The sequence below is a fragment of the Triticum aestivum genome, chromosome 2A (genome assembly GCF_018294505.1).
Source record: "Triticum aestivum cultivar Chinese Spring chromosome 2A, IWGSC CS RefSeq v2.1, whole genome shotgun sequence".
Classification (NCBI taxonomy): domain Eukaryota; kingdom Viridiplantae; phylum Streptophyta; class Magnoliopsida; order Poales; family Poaceae; genus Triticum; species Triticum aestivum.
Window position 1 is genome coordinate 602,348,152 of NC_057797.1, and position 15,487 is coordinate 602,363,638.

The 15,487-nt window shown below is 44.0% G+C and overlaps 1 protein-coding gene across 2 annotated transcripts; it reads right to left on the reverse strand.

Moving 5' to 3' along the window:
- Positions 1–13,009: 13,009 nt before the first annotated feature.
- LOC123185674 (peroxidase 43) lies at positions 13,010–14,612 on the reverse strand. Of its 2 annotated transcripts, none has more exons than XM_044597516.1 (4): positions 14,228–14,612; positions 13,946–14,131; positions 13,639–13,804; positions 13,010–13,546 (listed from the first exon to the last, which is right to left on the reverse strand). In XM_044597516.1, exons 1-4 carry the CDS (start codon positions 14,447–14,449, stop codon positions 13,125–13,127), a joined length of 996 nt encoding a protein of 331 aa, XP_044453451.1. In that variant the 5' UTR covers positions 14,450–14,612; the 3' UTR covers positions 13,010–13,124. The 2 variants fall into 2 exon arrangements, with proteins under 2 accessions (XP_044453451.1, XP_044453452.1); XM_044597517.1 differs by having other exon boundaries at positions 13,639–13,801; positions 14,228–14,607.
- Between the last annotated feature and the right edge of the window lie 875 nt (positions 14,613–15,487).

Consider the following 15,487-nt stretch of genomic DNA (forward strand, 5'->3'; position numbering starts at 1 on the left):
ACGGGCGGCGAGGGATAGAAGACGCGGCGCGGCGCAGCCCAAGCGAGGGGATCGTGCCGAGGAAGAAGCTGGGGGCGAGTTTTTTTTTTTTTTGCTCCAGATCCAACCGCGCACGCCTCGCATCGAACGGCTAGGGCTGGACCGGCCGAACGTTTCGGCCGGTGCGCCGGCGGCTAGCATCGCCCTATTTTCTATCGTCGAAAGAAAGCTGGTAAATTCATCGATGGGGATATTTTTTATAAAGGTACAAGGCGTGACAGCATGGACAAAATGGAAAAGAAAAGAAAGAAAGCAGGCCTACGAAACACAACCCGGACCAAATGGGATTATTACACCGGTCATTTTCTAGTGTAAAACTCCTACGAATGCATGCCACAAGGCATGCAACAGGTAGTTCGAGCTTGTGGTAGACACGCTAAGTCTACTTTTTGCAATGTTCTATTAGCATATTTGCTAACATATATCTTTGTCTTTCAAGCCTCTAGGTGGTTGTCTCATTGATCTATAAGATCACATATAGTATGCTACTCTTTTTGTGGGGACATATAACGGTTTACATGCTCTTATGGAAAAGGGTGCCGTGTCAAGGAAAAACATGCTACTAATTTGTCTTTTTGCGAGTAAAAGGGATTTTTATTCCATAGAATCAGGGCTGCAATCTGCTAACACAAGATTATGAATGAAAGGGGGCCACATTGCAACCAACAGGCGGTGCTACGTGTCTTACAAGCATAATTAAGGAGACAACATGAAACCCTGTTTTGAGATCTAGTGACATTGGCATGTTTAAACTCCCTATCTAGCATAAAATGCTTGATTTCCTTATCCAGTTGACCGTATGGCAATTTGTCGAGAAAAGCATCCTTCATTGCAGAGAGGGCACCCACCAAATCAAATTGCACTAGAATCGGAAGGGACGACCATTGGAGGGCAAGTGACATTCCAATCATGAGTGCCTTTATCTCAGCTTCAAGTGCATTATTGCAGAAGAACAACAACTAACATGCTGCAAAAATAACAACACCTCCATGATCTCGGAGGATCATTCATGCACCAACCGATCCTTACTCTGGGGAAAATGATCCATCGACCGACAAAGCAAGCCAATTCGCTAGTGACGACACCCAAGGAGGATCCGGATGCCGGTCCTTACCCTGCTGAGCCTGGACAGACATATGTTGGAGCCTCTTCTCTGATAATCTACTTCGTAGTCAAACGGATAGAGCTGAGGTAACTGCACAAGAAAATTTTCCGTGCTTCCCGCTGGGTGGGGGTGGGGGTGGGGGGAGGTATCCTTACCATGAGTCAATTCATTGTGGAGGTGCCAGATTCTTAATATGAGCATACTAATCATCTCTCGCACATCAGACGGGTACTACCTCCGTCCAAGTTTATTAGGCCTCTGACCAAATCATAGGTACCAAGGCAAGATGATTAATTCCCTGAAAATGCAGCCATTTAATTTCATGAGAGCATGGTTAATAGTATAGCAAAATGCTGGCTATATGAGGTTGCCATGTCATATAGAGCCACCACTTATAGCCACTCATACAATAAGGTTAGCTATACTGGCTATAAGAATGCTACCTTTTCTCATCTTCTCTCCATCTCTTTCTTCATATTTATTGTATCGACCTAGGAATCCGCATATAGCTAGGCACTTGCATCAAGCCCACTCCTCTCATTTTTTCATCTCTCTCTTCTTCACATAGAAAAAATTGGCATGTAAGCGGGCTATAAACCTGCTATTGTACTTGCTATGATGCTTTGGAAGCCGGCGCCAGCTCACGCGCACAGTGATGCTGCTACTTTCTCCCGGCCTTGGATGCTGCATGGTGCATGGATGCGCCAATCGAAGGACTAGAAGTGCATGCATTGCCTGGCTAGCCGTGGCGTTGTGCTAAGAGGAGTACTAGTCCTTCAGGCTGGCCATAGTGATGGTATCTTAAACGGTATCATGCATTCGGAAATAACAAATATGTTGATGTGGCAGATAATTAAAAAAGAGAGAGGAGGTTAGAGGAACATAGGTAGATATAGTATTATGTTAAATGCTATACTACTTTGTGTCATGCATAACAATAAATATGATCTCTATGATACTATGGGCTATGAAGGTAATATCATACATACACTAGTATCATGTGCATGATGCTAGTATATGGTACTCTCCACTATAAGTAGCCTCAATGAAAATTAGTAGTACGCTTCAGAAGACGAACAATATATCGATGAAGGGGCCTAAGAGCATCTACAGCCGGACTTGGCAAATCCGGCCCCTCACACGCCCACGGACGCGCCCGGACGCGTCCACTGACCGGACGCGCGCTCCTCGAAAAATTCAATCCACATCCGGACACCTCAATTACCATATCTCAAATCCATACAAATTCATGCAACTACGTCGACGCACACGCATCGTCCGACTACTCCATCACACTACACTAAACATGCCATCGGACTACCAAAATTTGGCATGTTTAGCTATGGTGGAGTTCATCCACGGCTGCCCTTGCCCTTCCCGGCGCCCTTGTTGTCCTTCTCGCGGAAGTACCGGTCAAAGACGTAGTATGGATCGAGCCGGATCTGCTCGTCGCCGGAGCTGTCCTCGTTGTCGTTGTCCTCTTTCTCCTCCTTCGATGGCAGTCCGGCCATGGCATGGACTGCCCGATTCTACTCACGGACAAGGGCGCGCGTGTTCCTCCGCTGTCGTTTCCTCACAATACGGGCGCAGATGGCTTCCTCCTCTGCGGCCGCCCGCGCCGCCGCCATTTCCGCCGCGATACGGGCCTCAACGCCCCTTATCCTCTCCTTCCCACGCTGGGCCGCCCGTTCCCGGTGGGACTCATACTCTGCCCGACCGGTGAGGGAGAAGGAGAGGTGTTCCGGCTAGGACCGCGAGGATCCAGCACCAAAGGACCCAAGCGCCCAGTGAGCCGATGCTATGGTGTCGCGGCAGACGGATCCGTCCGTCGGCCGGGCGCTGTCCTCCCGAGAGCGGCGGAGTGCAATGCGGACTGTCATTGCCACCTCCAACCCACACGGGACGATACCCCAGTCGACGGATCCGGACTGGTCGAAGTCCGATCCGCTGCCTGCCATGGCGGAGAAGGTCGCAAACCGCCGGAGATGAGCTCGGGCGATAGAGGGGAGTGGAGGGGAGTGAAGTGGAATGACTAGGGTTTGCTTCGACGAGAGGATGGGGACGAATGTAAGTGGGGTCGGGTGGGCCAGCATGAGCCGGGACCGACGTGGCGGGTGTGCCCGGGCGGCCCCATATGCGACCCATATTTGGGCTAGATATGAAGGGTACCGGTTAGCCTGGTCGTTTGAGGGCCATTTGAGAGGCCTGTCTGAGTCAAAAAATCATGACCGGACAGCCTGCCCGGGCGTTTGAGACGGATTTAAGGGGTCCGGTTGTAGATGCTCTAATAGGAGCGGGCACGCTCCCTGCCTCCCTTCATCCGGGGCTCAATAAACCCGAACGGAGGGAGTACATGGTAGAAGATGTAATAACCATTCCTCTCCGGTGTTAATGATCAGTTCTTTTCTGGATATCAGCCATACTTTTGCCATAGCCCCAGAGACGTGCTGCATTACTGCATGTTATTAACGCGTTGAAGTCATCTTCCTCCTCCATGTCACACAACGGGCATGTAGCGCGCCGAGCAAGTTGCCCGCGACGCATGCATGCATATGTAGCTAGACCCCCGGAGACAACCTTCCATCGTCATAACCCGTATCCAGTGAGCCACGGAGGCTTGCTAGATCAAGTTATAGACTTTCCTGTTGCCATCAGGGCAAGAACTAGAAGATGCCGGCGCAACAGAAAGTTCACGCTACTAATTTTAGTATTATTTTCTGCGAAGAATTTGAGTATTATTAAAACGGTTTGATAACCTTTAAAATAGTGAAATATGTTTAAATTTGTTTGCTGAGCTGTAGATATCCAAAATAGCGGTCAAAGGTTTACCGGTCAATATCTAGCTAAAACTCATTTGTTGCCGCTGGTGGCAGGAATGAAGAAGTTTCGTTGTTTTAATGCCGCACATCAGCGTATGGACGAACGTAGGTTGCCGGCACGAACGTGCAGAGCTGGTTCACGCCCACAGCCACAGCTACACGAAAATAACAGGTTTTCTAGCTGTACCGACCCCGCGAAGAGAAGACTTCTGAACAACAGACTTGACGCCGAAATTTATGAAAAATTCTTTACACCGACTTTGGGTTTACCGTACGTGTCGGCTTGCACCGAGTCCATGTAATAATGCTTGCCTCACCAACCTAGGATTAAAAGTTCTTCCGAGCGCCGTTCAATTGTTCAAACGTGAAATCGAATACCTGGCCGTAGGTGAAAACGTAGCATGCATGTGGTCAAACACGCCGACTCACATGTTTCAGACTTTTTTTTTGTTCGAATTCTACCAGTACCAATTAAGTTCAAGACAGGAAAAAGGATATGGCATGCGTGCCTTCCTCTTTTACCATCTCGCGTAGTACAACCGTATAGATTCGTATATAGTAGATGCATCATTCTACCTTGTCTGCACTATTCACCCCATTTTGTCATGGTTGCTAGTGATGTGGACGACTTCGTATGCATGCCACGGGAACGACTCCTAGCACATTTTAAATTGTTCAAAAAAATGTAAAAAAAAGCACATTCACACAGCATCAACGTTTGTTGTCGTAAAATTTCAAATCAAAATTTGAAACATTTCTCAATATATAAAAATGATAAATTTGACATCAATGTAGTAATGGGCCAAGTCTAAAGCCCAACTTACATTACATATTATTCAGTGTTAGATTTATCATTTTTGTGACAGCAAACATTAATGTTGTGTGAATGTGCTCAATTGTTTTCACATTTTTAGAACATTTTAAAATGTGCTACGGAGGTCTGGTGCACCAGTAGCACCACAAGCACCGATGCAACAGATATTTCCCGCGATCATTACCAGAGTATGTGTTTCTTACCGTGATCGGATGTCCATGCTATTAAATTTAAGTTCGTGGCAATTTTTCCATATGTGCTATGGATTTCCCTTCGGCAATTAACGTACTTTGTTGTTGCCAGCCACTATCAACCGGTCTGTTGGTTTAGTGTCAAAACATGTAGAGAAAAGTACTCAGAACTGACAGAGAGTATCGAGTGCATCTTTCTTGCACATGCTAGAAATTAGATGCATGCAGACCTTACTAAGTGCAGTTATTTGTTGTTGGTGCAACTCTTTCAGTGACATGGCATGTCCGTTAACTATGAGATGTTTGTGACGATGTTGTTAATATAAAAAGATAAGCTCAGTCTTTTGAAGATGCTCATAAAGATAAAATGTGTGTATATACATTCATGAGGATGAGTGTATATGCGTGCATGTTGTCGTATATGGACGCAGGGGCACCTAAAGAAAAAAAATTAAGCCTGTGTCTGAACCCTGATATATATGTATGCGACCAGAGCTAGCTCGCTCTTACTACTCGGTCGGTGTTTATTCCAGACGTGTCTTCTCTGAGTTGAAATTTGTTTACCAATTCGTTTAATCAACATAGACCAAGTTCTAGGAGCTCCTAGCTAGTCTTTCAGAGAGAAAAGTGAGTCAAGTCAATAATTTAGGGATGAGAAATAGACTTTTACCAAATATTTAATACATGAGCTCAACCAGCCCGGTCTCGTCTCGTCACCGTCGACCGCCGCGGCCAGTCTTGGCAGCCACGGTCGGTGCATGCCGCAGCGCGGCCACTTGAAGGAGCGCGCACGAAGGACGACCTGAACGGTTGCGGATTAGCTACGGCGCGTGGTTTTGGTAAATTCGACTTCCGGAGTCACGTGCCCGTGCATGGCATGCATGGACACGTACGGTTGTCAAAAGCTCAAGCTGCTGGTATTGACGACGATATAAGTTTTTAGCGACTGCTGGTTTTGAAGACGATACCAGCTTTGATCGACGGAGAAAACGAAACGATCCTCGCCACAGGAGCGTGTGGGTTTGTTTAGTCCTGATCAATTTGACAAGGCGCGTCGGGGATGTTCTTTCTCCTACGACCCGTGTTTTTAGGACCGCATTATCTTTTTTTTGGCGGGGATTAGGACCGCATTATCGGAGCGCTTTTCTCAGTGAATACCATGATACAAATATTAAAATTATCATGGTGTGTATTTTCTTTGTCAAAACAAAAAACACACAAAATAAAATTGCCGTGATTAGAAAATTATAATTGCTATGCATTGAAAAAATAGATTTACCATGCCACATATAGGAAAATGCCATGTTCTTAATAGGAAAAAAACCTATGCTCTTAGATAATAAAATTGGCATGATATAAATATTAAAATTGTCCTACTTTGTATTTCTCATTGTCAAAAAAAATCACAAAAATAGCCATGATTCAGAAATTAAAATTGCCATGCCATTAAAAATAAATTTACCATGCTATAGAAAAAAATGCCATGATCTTTAATACTAAAAATGACATGCTCTTAACAATAAAAAATGTCACGATCTTATTAATTAAATTGCCATGCTCACAATAATAAAAATGCCATGATCTTACTAAAACTGTCGTGTTATTTTTACAAAAATGCCATAGAAATTTATTAAAAAATTGCCATGGTTTCGGAACACTTCTCTCTTATTTTTCCCACGGGCTAAAAACAAACAGTTTCAAGATATGGCAAAAAATTCTTTGTTATTAAGAAAATTTAGAGTAAATTTGTCGTGTATAAGATAACAAAATTCTCATATTTTCCACAATAAAAATTCCATAACATTAAAAATAATGCCATGATGCAAATATTAAAATTGCCATGATGTGTGTTTTCTTTGTCAAAACCAAAAACACACAAACTAAAGTGTCATGATTCAAAAATTAAAATTTCTATGCATTTAAAAATATATTTACCATGCTATAGATAATAAAATGCCATGCTCTTAATTGTAAAAGTACCACGCTCTTAAGTAATAAAATGCCATGATGCAAAAACTAAAATCACCATGCTGTGTATCTCTTGGTGTAAAAAAAACACAAAAAGCAAAAATTTGCCATGAATCAAAAACAAAATTGGCATGCCATTAAAAATAAATTTGGCGTGCTATAGATAAAAATGCTGATATTTTAATAATAAAAAATACATGTTAATAATAAAAAATGTCATGATGTTATTAATAATTTTGCCATGTTCTTAAAAAATGCCATGTTACTTTTACAAAAATGCCATGCTTTTGAAGAAATGAAGATAAGTTTCCATGGCATCAAAATCATAATTTGCTATGGCCAAAAACATCAAGGGTCATGGTAATTTCATTGAGTAGGTCATGACAGCTTTATTGTAGGTGCAAAATGACACTTTGTATTGCACGTTCCATGGTAGTTTCATTTGCCATTTCTCTACAAATGTTTGTTCAAAATATGTACATAAATGTTTGTTCAAATGTTAAACATAGTTGTTCCATTTTCAAAAACCGGCACAGAAACAAGAGCAAACCAAGAAAAAACACTCAATCTAGAAGAAACGGTCGAACCCAAATGACATGCCCATGGCGCGCCATGTGCGCCATCAAGGTCTCTCATATGTTAGGCGCTTGTCATTGTTTCTGTTATCGAGCACTGTAATCTTTTGAGTTTTAATATTCTTCTCCATTTACTCCATTCACTATATAGAGTTGCACAGTCATTTTTTAGAAAGGTCATGTGAACATTTTGAAATTTAGTGGATATTTTTATCCACATGTGTGAACTTTTAAAAAATTTCTGAACATTATGCGAACAATTTATAAAAATTGTAATTTTAGAAATTTGTGAACATTATATAGAAAAAGTTACATTCTGGAATAATTATGATTTTTCTGCAATTATGGTTTCTTAAATGTAAACTATTTTTTAAATAAGTAAATATTTTGAGTATTTTTTTTGAATGCATGAGGTTTTTGTCATAATAGGTGATCATTTTATCCGAAAATCTTGAACATCTAAAAAATACTCATGAACATTTTCAAAAGAAAGAAAAATATAAAAGGAAGAGGAAATAAATAAAATGGAAAAGGAACAACAAGTGGAAAGCTGGTGGAATAAAATGGGAAGAAAGACTAGAAAATATCACCCTGACACAAAACGGAAGAAGCTGCTTAAGAAACCACTACCAACTAGTAAGGTACACTTGCATTGCACGTATGGGATTTGGCAACAAAATATGAATAAATACCACACTATAGCATGTAAGTTTTGAGTCATATATGATGATGTAGATGTTCGTTTAATTCTTATAGTTCATCTCATTCAAAGTCAATTAATTATATAGAAAAGCTAATCTATTTTAAGATTCATGAAATTGTGCGTTGTAAAGCATAAAGTAAAAACAAATAATGGCAATTCATCTAGAAAAAAATTGAGCAACTATGATACAAAGATTCTAGAACAAAGGAGAAATGCTTGTGTGTTTGAGGTTTGTGCATTATGCTTAAGTTTAACCATGAAGTTTTCTAGATTGTACATGTGGCAAAATCTGGTGGAATATAGATGATATCCAACGGCTAGCAGTGCTCGGATTTGCCATTTCTGCATCGTCGGATTAGCTTCATATAACGATCATCTTTCAAAGTTATTCACATACTATATAGGGGTATATATAACTAGAAAAAAATACTGGCCTCTCTCCTTCCCATTGGGCCTCGCATACGAGGCTATCCCTAGCGATCGCATGGTAAATTTTTCGCATTTTCTAGTTGGTGCCTTCGGTGTCCGTTAAAATGGTACGGGAGCAACTAGTTGACGAGCGCTCATTCCGGAGCCTCGCAACCATCAACGTCACTTGGTGCGCTTTCAGTCGCCCCGCCATGTGTCGCGCTCTGAGCGCTCCATTCGCATTTTGTTATTTTTGATTTTCTGCATGCGTTTTCGGTTTTTAAACGGTTTTTGTTCTAGTTTTTTTCGATGTTTTGTTTTTTCATCGGTCTTTCTTAGCTTTTGGGTAAAAAAATGAAAAAAAATTTGCGTGAAAAAACGCATTTTCTTTTTTCTTTTTGCTTCCTCGAGAAGCACGACCATGCCTCTTGAAAACGAAAAAACATGTTTTCTGGGTTTTTTCTTTCGCGAGAGGTACGATTTTGCTTTCGCGAGAGGCACAGTCGTGCCTTTCGAAAATAAAAAAAATGCATATCTGTTTTTTTTCCTTTCACGAGAGGCACGGTTTTGCTTCCGCAAGAGACACGGTTGTGATTTCGCGAGAGGCACGGCCGTGTCTCTTTCGGAAAGGAAAAAACATGTTTTCTGTTTTTCTTTCTTTCTTGAGAGGCACGGTTTTGCTTATGATTGTTGTGATTTCGCGAGAGGCACGGTCGTGCTTCTTCTGGAAACAAGAAGACATGCTTTTGATTCGGGTTTTTTCATGGATTTTTTTGTTAAAACCTATCAACATGAATCTAGTTTTAAAGATCTCGATGCGAGAAATCCAATGGTAAAAACGGTTCGAGATTCGGACACACAGTTTAACAGATAAAAGATTTTGAATAAACGGATCTACTAAAAATGAGAAAACTCTCAGGTTACGACAAGTAACGCACATACAACGCCCCACAATCTGAGAAGGTGAAATGATCTTTGCGATGAGTACTCTTAAATTAGTGATTTTATAATGGTACAGAGCGCACACCCCCATTCCATAGATTATATATGGACTGGCCCATACAAAGCGTTACGCGCGAACGCGAAGCTCGAGCGGATATCTGGCTGCCGAATTGGTTTTTACATCTTGTTTTAGGAAGCTTCTATTCCTTCTAACTTTATACTATTTTGGAACGGACGGAGTACTCCCTCCATTCCACAATGTAGTGTTTTCTTTATCCTGTGGTTCAACTTTGACCATAAATTTAACTATCAAGACCGATTGCGGCGGGAGCAAAAATTATATCAGTGAATTCGTATTCGAAAGAAGTTTCCAATTATATAATTTTTTTCTCCCGCCGCAGTTGGTCTCGTTGGTTAAATTTATGGTCAAAGCTGAACCTCAGGAAGCGTGGGCGCATTATATTTTGGAATAGAGAGAGTAGTAGCTTTCAGCCGTTTTTTCATGTTGGTTCAATGTGTTTGTTTGGCCGGTTTTCCTTAGAGGTTTTTCCTTTTTGTGTTTTTTTTTCTTCAAATCATGAACTTTTTTCAACTTTATGAACTTTATCAAATTCATGAACATTTTTATCAAATCCACATTTTTTTCTCATATTAGTGAACTTTGTTTCAGATGCGCGAACATTTTTCAAAATTCATGAACTTTTTCGAATTAGTAAACTTATATTTTTCAAATGAGCGAACTTCATTCGATTTCATGAACTTTTCTAAATTCACAGCTTTTTCAAATTTAAAATCTTGAGTTTTTTTAAAATGATAATATTTTTTATGAATTCATGAACTTTATTCAAAATCAAAATCGTGAACTCTTTAAAATAAGTGAACATTTTCTAAATGTACAAACTTTTTTTACAAATGTCAATTGGTCAACTTGTCAATGACCTAACAGTCAAATGAAAAAAAACTGACAAAGTGCGTGTCAGGTAGCACTGGGCCGCGGTCCACAAAGGCGAGCTGCGGGCGCTAGAAGAAGAAGAAACAACAGCGGAAGAAGAAGAGGAAGAGGATAAACTTCCACCTAGTTAGCGTCGATGAATTTTCCTCTATTCAGCCATATGAGTCTTAATAATCTGTACTGTCATTTGTTAGTACTTAGGATCAATTGCGATTTGTTTTCTAGCCAGGATTGAAACTATGTTTAGATTATATATGTGGTAAGATCATCACTAATGAGAAGTGGTGACAACACCTTATGCAACCAAACGGTGTGTGATTTGTGTGCCTACTGCAACGCGGCCAACCGAACAGCGGGTCAATATTGATTCTCTAATGCAGCCAACCTAGATACGAACAACCAAATTATGTGTAGATGCTGATTTTTAGGCTGTTTTATTTCAGACAGACTCGTAAAAGAACACATATAATGCAGGTAAAATCGCTGCATACAACCAAACACGCCCTTGAAGTTTTGAACTTGGTAGCCGTTCTATCGCCAGCCGATCCCTCCCGCCCGTGACGCCGGCCGTGTCGCGTTGTGTGCAAATGCCGAGCCCCGTGACCGTGAGCACACCGGAGCGCGCAACTTGCCACCGACAGGGCAGCCTCTAGCGCCGTCAGCCAGCGGCCGCCGGCAACGCATGCATGCACCCACTCATCGGTGTGCGTGCACCACTGGATGGACGTGCTACACGCCCACGTGACGTGCACAAGTAAACTGCGGCCGCAAATCCTGCTCGTGCGCCGTAGTAACAAAATGTACGTATGTAAAATGTAAAAAAAGTACAAACAACTTAAAAAAGTTTTCCAGAGCCTCAAGTGTTGTTACTCAATTTTTGCTCCGCACGGGCAATGGAGGTACCAGTAGTTGCATGCGCTCATTATGTTGTCCACCACATCTTTGTACGCTTTTGTTAATTTTTGATGAATCACGGCCACCTAAAAGTTTAGAGTACCATGCATGAAATTGCACTATTTACAGCCTTAACTTTGGTGAAAGTTAAACACAGTTATTTCGTTTGTGCTACTCCCTCCGTTCCTTAATATTTATCTTTTTAGAGATTTTAAATGAACTACTACATACGGATATATATAGACATATTTTAGAGTGTAGATTCACTCATTTTGCTTCGTATGTAGTCATTTGTTGAAATATCTAGAAAAACAAATATTTAAAAACGGAGGGAGTACTATATAGAGGGTGGCTTGGAGAAAATGCTTACTGGATCGATACACTACTTGAGTTTTGAGCGCCCATCCATTGCGTATGCAGTTGGATTTTCCATTTATGTTTGGTTCAATCAGCATCACTCTTTATTAGATTCTCACATGATGGCCCTTCGCCATCTCTATCAAATAATACTACAAATTTATAGCTCGACAATCACATGTCGTTCCCTCTTGCCAGCTTATCTCCTCGTGCTCCCATAGTTGTCGTCAAGCAATCTCCTCCCGTCTGATCTTCCCCGACGGTAGTTCTTGCTCGGACTGATTAAGGGGCATCCTTTGTGACACTGCCAGACCTTGGCGATCAGTTGTGGGGTCCCTCGACGGCTGGATCAGGTGCTAGGGTTTTGTTACGTCGTGACTTTCGATGCATCTGGTTGGGCTGGGTGTGCAGAAGGCGACCTATGATGAAGAGGCTAGTGCTCCGGTGCACCGTGAGGATTTCGATGATGTGGTCTTGAAGGAAGAGAAACACCCGTCGACGGATGCTACCCGGTGGCTAGCGATTGCAAGGGTCCATATGAAGAAAGATTTCAATGAGTTTTGGTTTTACAAGAACATGTGTAATGCATGGGATTTACTTTATAATGTTAAATTCAGATCTTTGGATAATAAACTATACACCATGCAAATTTTGGCAGATCTCAATGCCGAATTGTTGTATGGCTAGGTTCTGATCCATGGGATGTCTTGGAATATGTGATTGTAATTCCTAAGTTTTGAGTAATGCAGAAGTTATTTTGCAATAAAAATAACTATAAATTCATGAAGTTTTCAGATGGCACTGCATCTATTCAGTATTTTTAGCTGGAGGCAGCACCCTCCGGCGGTGATTAACTGATGAAGGCAGATACGTCAATAGTAACCATACACTCACTCACCGCCATTTGGTACTCTTACCACTGTTCCTGTGATAAGTTTGTACTTTGTAGTACTGTGCGATGCATGATTATGACACAGTTGGAGTACACAGTGCAATCACATGCATGCATGGGCGCCATATTTTCCTTGAGAACATTAAATCGGCGCCGAATATAGACAGCTCAAACCAACACGCCGCTACTTAATCCGGAGTACGTACTCCCATTCTCATCTTTTCTGCGATTTTTGTTTCCTTTGCATTGCGCATTAATTGCTGCATGTTCTTGCCACTAGAAATCAAACACGTTGTTAACAACTCGTCCGTCAATCCGATGAAAATGCAATCTAAATCCCACCACATACAGAGGAGAAATCATGCCAATTTACTTAATTTTATCTGAATGAATTCATGTTTCCGCGAGAGATTTACAGTAATATGAATGCGATCATTCGTATGAATTATAGGAATGACGTGTCGATCAGTTCGTGTTGAACGCCGAACACTCGTCTCTGATCTCCCCGGCGTCGCCGGTGATGGCGCCGATGGTGCCCATCTTGATCATGGCGGCCACAAAATCCTGCGAGAAGCTGGAAGACGCCGCGCCGAGGTAGGCGCCGACGAGCGCGCCGGTGGCGTTGCTGGCCTCGAGCGCCGCGTCGGAGGCGATGGGGACGAGGCCCGCGCGGATGTTGCGGAGGATGGAGTCGTCGAACGTGCCCTGGCTGCCGCGGTCCAGCGGTACGCGCGTGTTGAAGTCACCGGGCGCGCACCGGGCCTTGAGCTCCGACAGGAACGCCGCCGGGATCGACGGGTCCGACCCCGTGCGGCCGCCCGGCAGTGGGTAGCTGTACAGCCGATCCTTGACGAAGAAGCACGCCGTCGTGCCGATCGTGTGCGCCGCTGCATTTGCATGTCGCGGCGGAGGACGCCGTCGCGTGTCAGCGTGTGACGTGCATGCGCGCGCGTACGCACTACGTGAGCGATGTACGTACCTGTGAGGAGAACGAGGTCGCGGTCGTTGAGGCCGCTGGCGGCGAACTTGGAGCGGAGCACCTGGATGGAGTCGCTCACGTCCGGCAGCACGTCGGCGTCGCGCACGTTCGACGACAGCCCGTCGCGCCGCCCCGTCGGCACCTCGAACGACGGCCCGTTGGTCTGCTATGGCGCGCGTCAGACAAAGACAAGCAGCATCTCGATCGTCAGTGGCACCGCGCATCACGAGTTCCCGACAAGACTACAGACAAACACAGCGTGCATGCGGCACGAGTCGAACACCTCGTGTTAACATGACGTACGTACCATGGCTATGGCGTCGCGTGAGGCGAGAGCGATGATGTCGGCGCAGGAGACGACGCCGGGGCACTGCTCCTCGAGCTCCGCCTTGGCGCGGTCAACCACGTCCAGGCCGCGGAGGCCCTGGTGCTTGTTGTTGTTCACCTCCGCGGCGTTGCCCGCGCTCGTGATCAGCACCGACGCGTCGCATCCCTGCAGCAGCCACGCACTTGAATCACTCGCTCACTGCTACCCTGACATCGACACGGCTAACTGCATGGGCCATTCAGCCTGGCTATCTGCGCTCACTCTGACGAAGCAGTCGTGGAACTGGAGGCGGACGAGGGCGGGGAGGATGGTGGCGTCCGAGGCGGCGGCTTCCTGGACGGCGGCGGTGACGATGTCCTCGGCGCCGGGGCAGGAGTCGGAGTAGAACCCCATCTGAAGCTGACCGTGCGCGGCGCCGAAGAACAGCAAGAACACCAGTGTTAGCGCTGCCGGCGCGGTTGTCAGAAGGACGCCGTCGGCCATTCCTGGCAGACACGGCAGCTAGCACAAGACTGCACAGGGAAATATTCCTGTGTCACTAACTCGAGATAGAGCAAGTGATGGGGAATTGCATAAATGAGGGCTAATTTCATTTATAGAGCTTAATCTGGGCACTGCTGGCTGTCAGTATGGGGAGCTTGTCTTCATCGCTGTGTGAGTGTGATGCTCTACCACGAATGCGTTTAAGTTGGAATGAAGACGAGATTAAGGGCGTGTCGGATTGGAGACGTCTCAACCCCAACCGGAATGAAGCCCAAGGTTCTGGTTATTTGCAGAAAATGATTCTAATCAGCTGGCTGGATGCGGGAGGACGCCACGTTCCGTATTTTAACTAACCGAAGGAAACTCATGCAAACCGGCCCATATTCATCGAAATTCGATAAAAAATAGCATAAATCATCCACACGTAACATGTAAATAAGTCTAGTACAGCAATGTCTCAAATTCGACTAGATAAACCAGATGTCCAACAAGTTTTTCATCAACGGATCATGTCGTCCCATGCATACTGTCCCTTCAGCTTCATCCAACAGTGTGTGTACGTAAATACCCGTTCCTCTGTCCTGTGATACACCACGACAACGCGTGCGGACTACATATGACGTGTAGACCAATGTTGAGTGAATGAATCAATCAACAAGTTGAGCAAGAGGAAGTAAAACTTACGATCTCGTCCTCTGCCGCGTGCAATGGCCAACTTGCCTCGAGCCGACGAACCATGTTGCAGTACTTGGTGACGCAAATCTAGATAGCGTGCCAGCGATACGACAACGACTTCACATTGCATTGTTGAATGATGTACATGTTATAGGGCGCAATGTACTTTTATGTGTGAAACTTTTCATGCACTTGCTCTCAGAAGGGATCCCCTCTGCTCCTGCCTACGAAATCCGTGGATACAGCCAGCCACGAATCGCACAACAACTCATCCTCCATTGTCGAGTAGCTCACCATCCTTCCTACTCTAAAAAACGACATAGCATTTGAAAAAAGGCTCAATGTCATTTGACCAAACACCTG

What these genes read in the sequence shown, in the direction of transcription:
- LOC123185674 (XM_044597516.1), bottom strand. Translation starts at nt 14,449, where the DNA reads ATGGCCGACGGCGTCCTTCTGACAACCGCGCCGGCAGCGCTAACACTG. An exon ending in TCCACGACTGCTTCGTCAGA is followed by an intron (nt 14,132 to 14,227) that starts GTGAGCGCAGAT and finishes TGGCTGCTGCAG; the next exon opens with GGATGCGACGCGTCGGTGCT. An exon ending in CACGCGACGCCATAGCCATG is followed by an intron (nt 13,805 to 13,945) that starts GTACGTACGTCA and finishes CGCGCGCCATAG; the next exon opens with CAGACCAACGGGCCGTCGTT.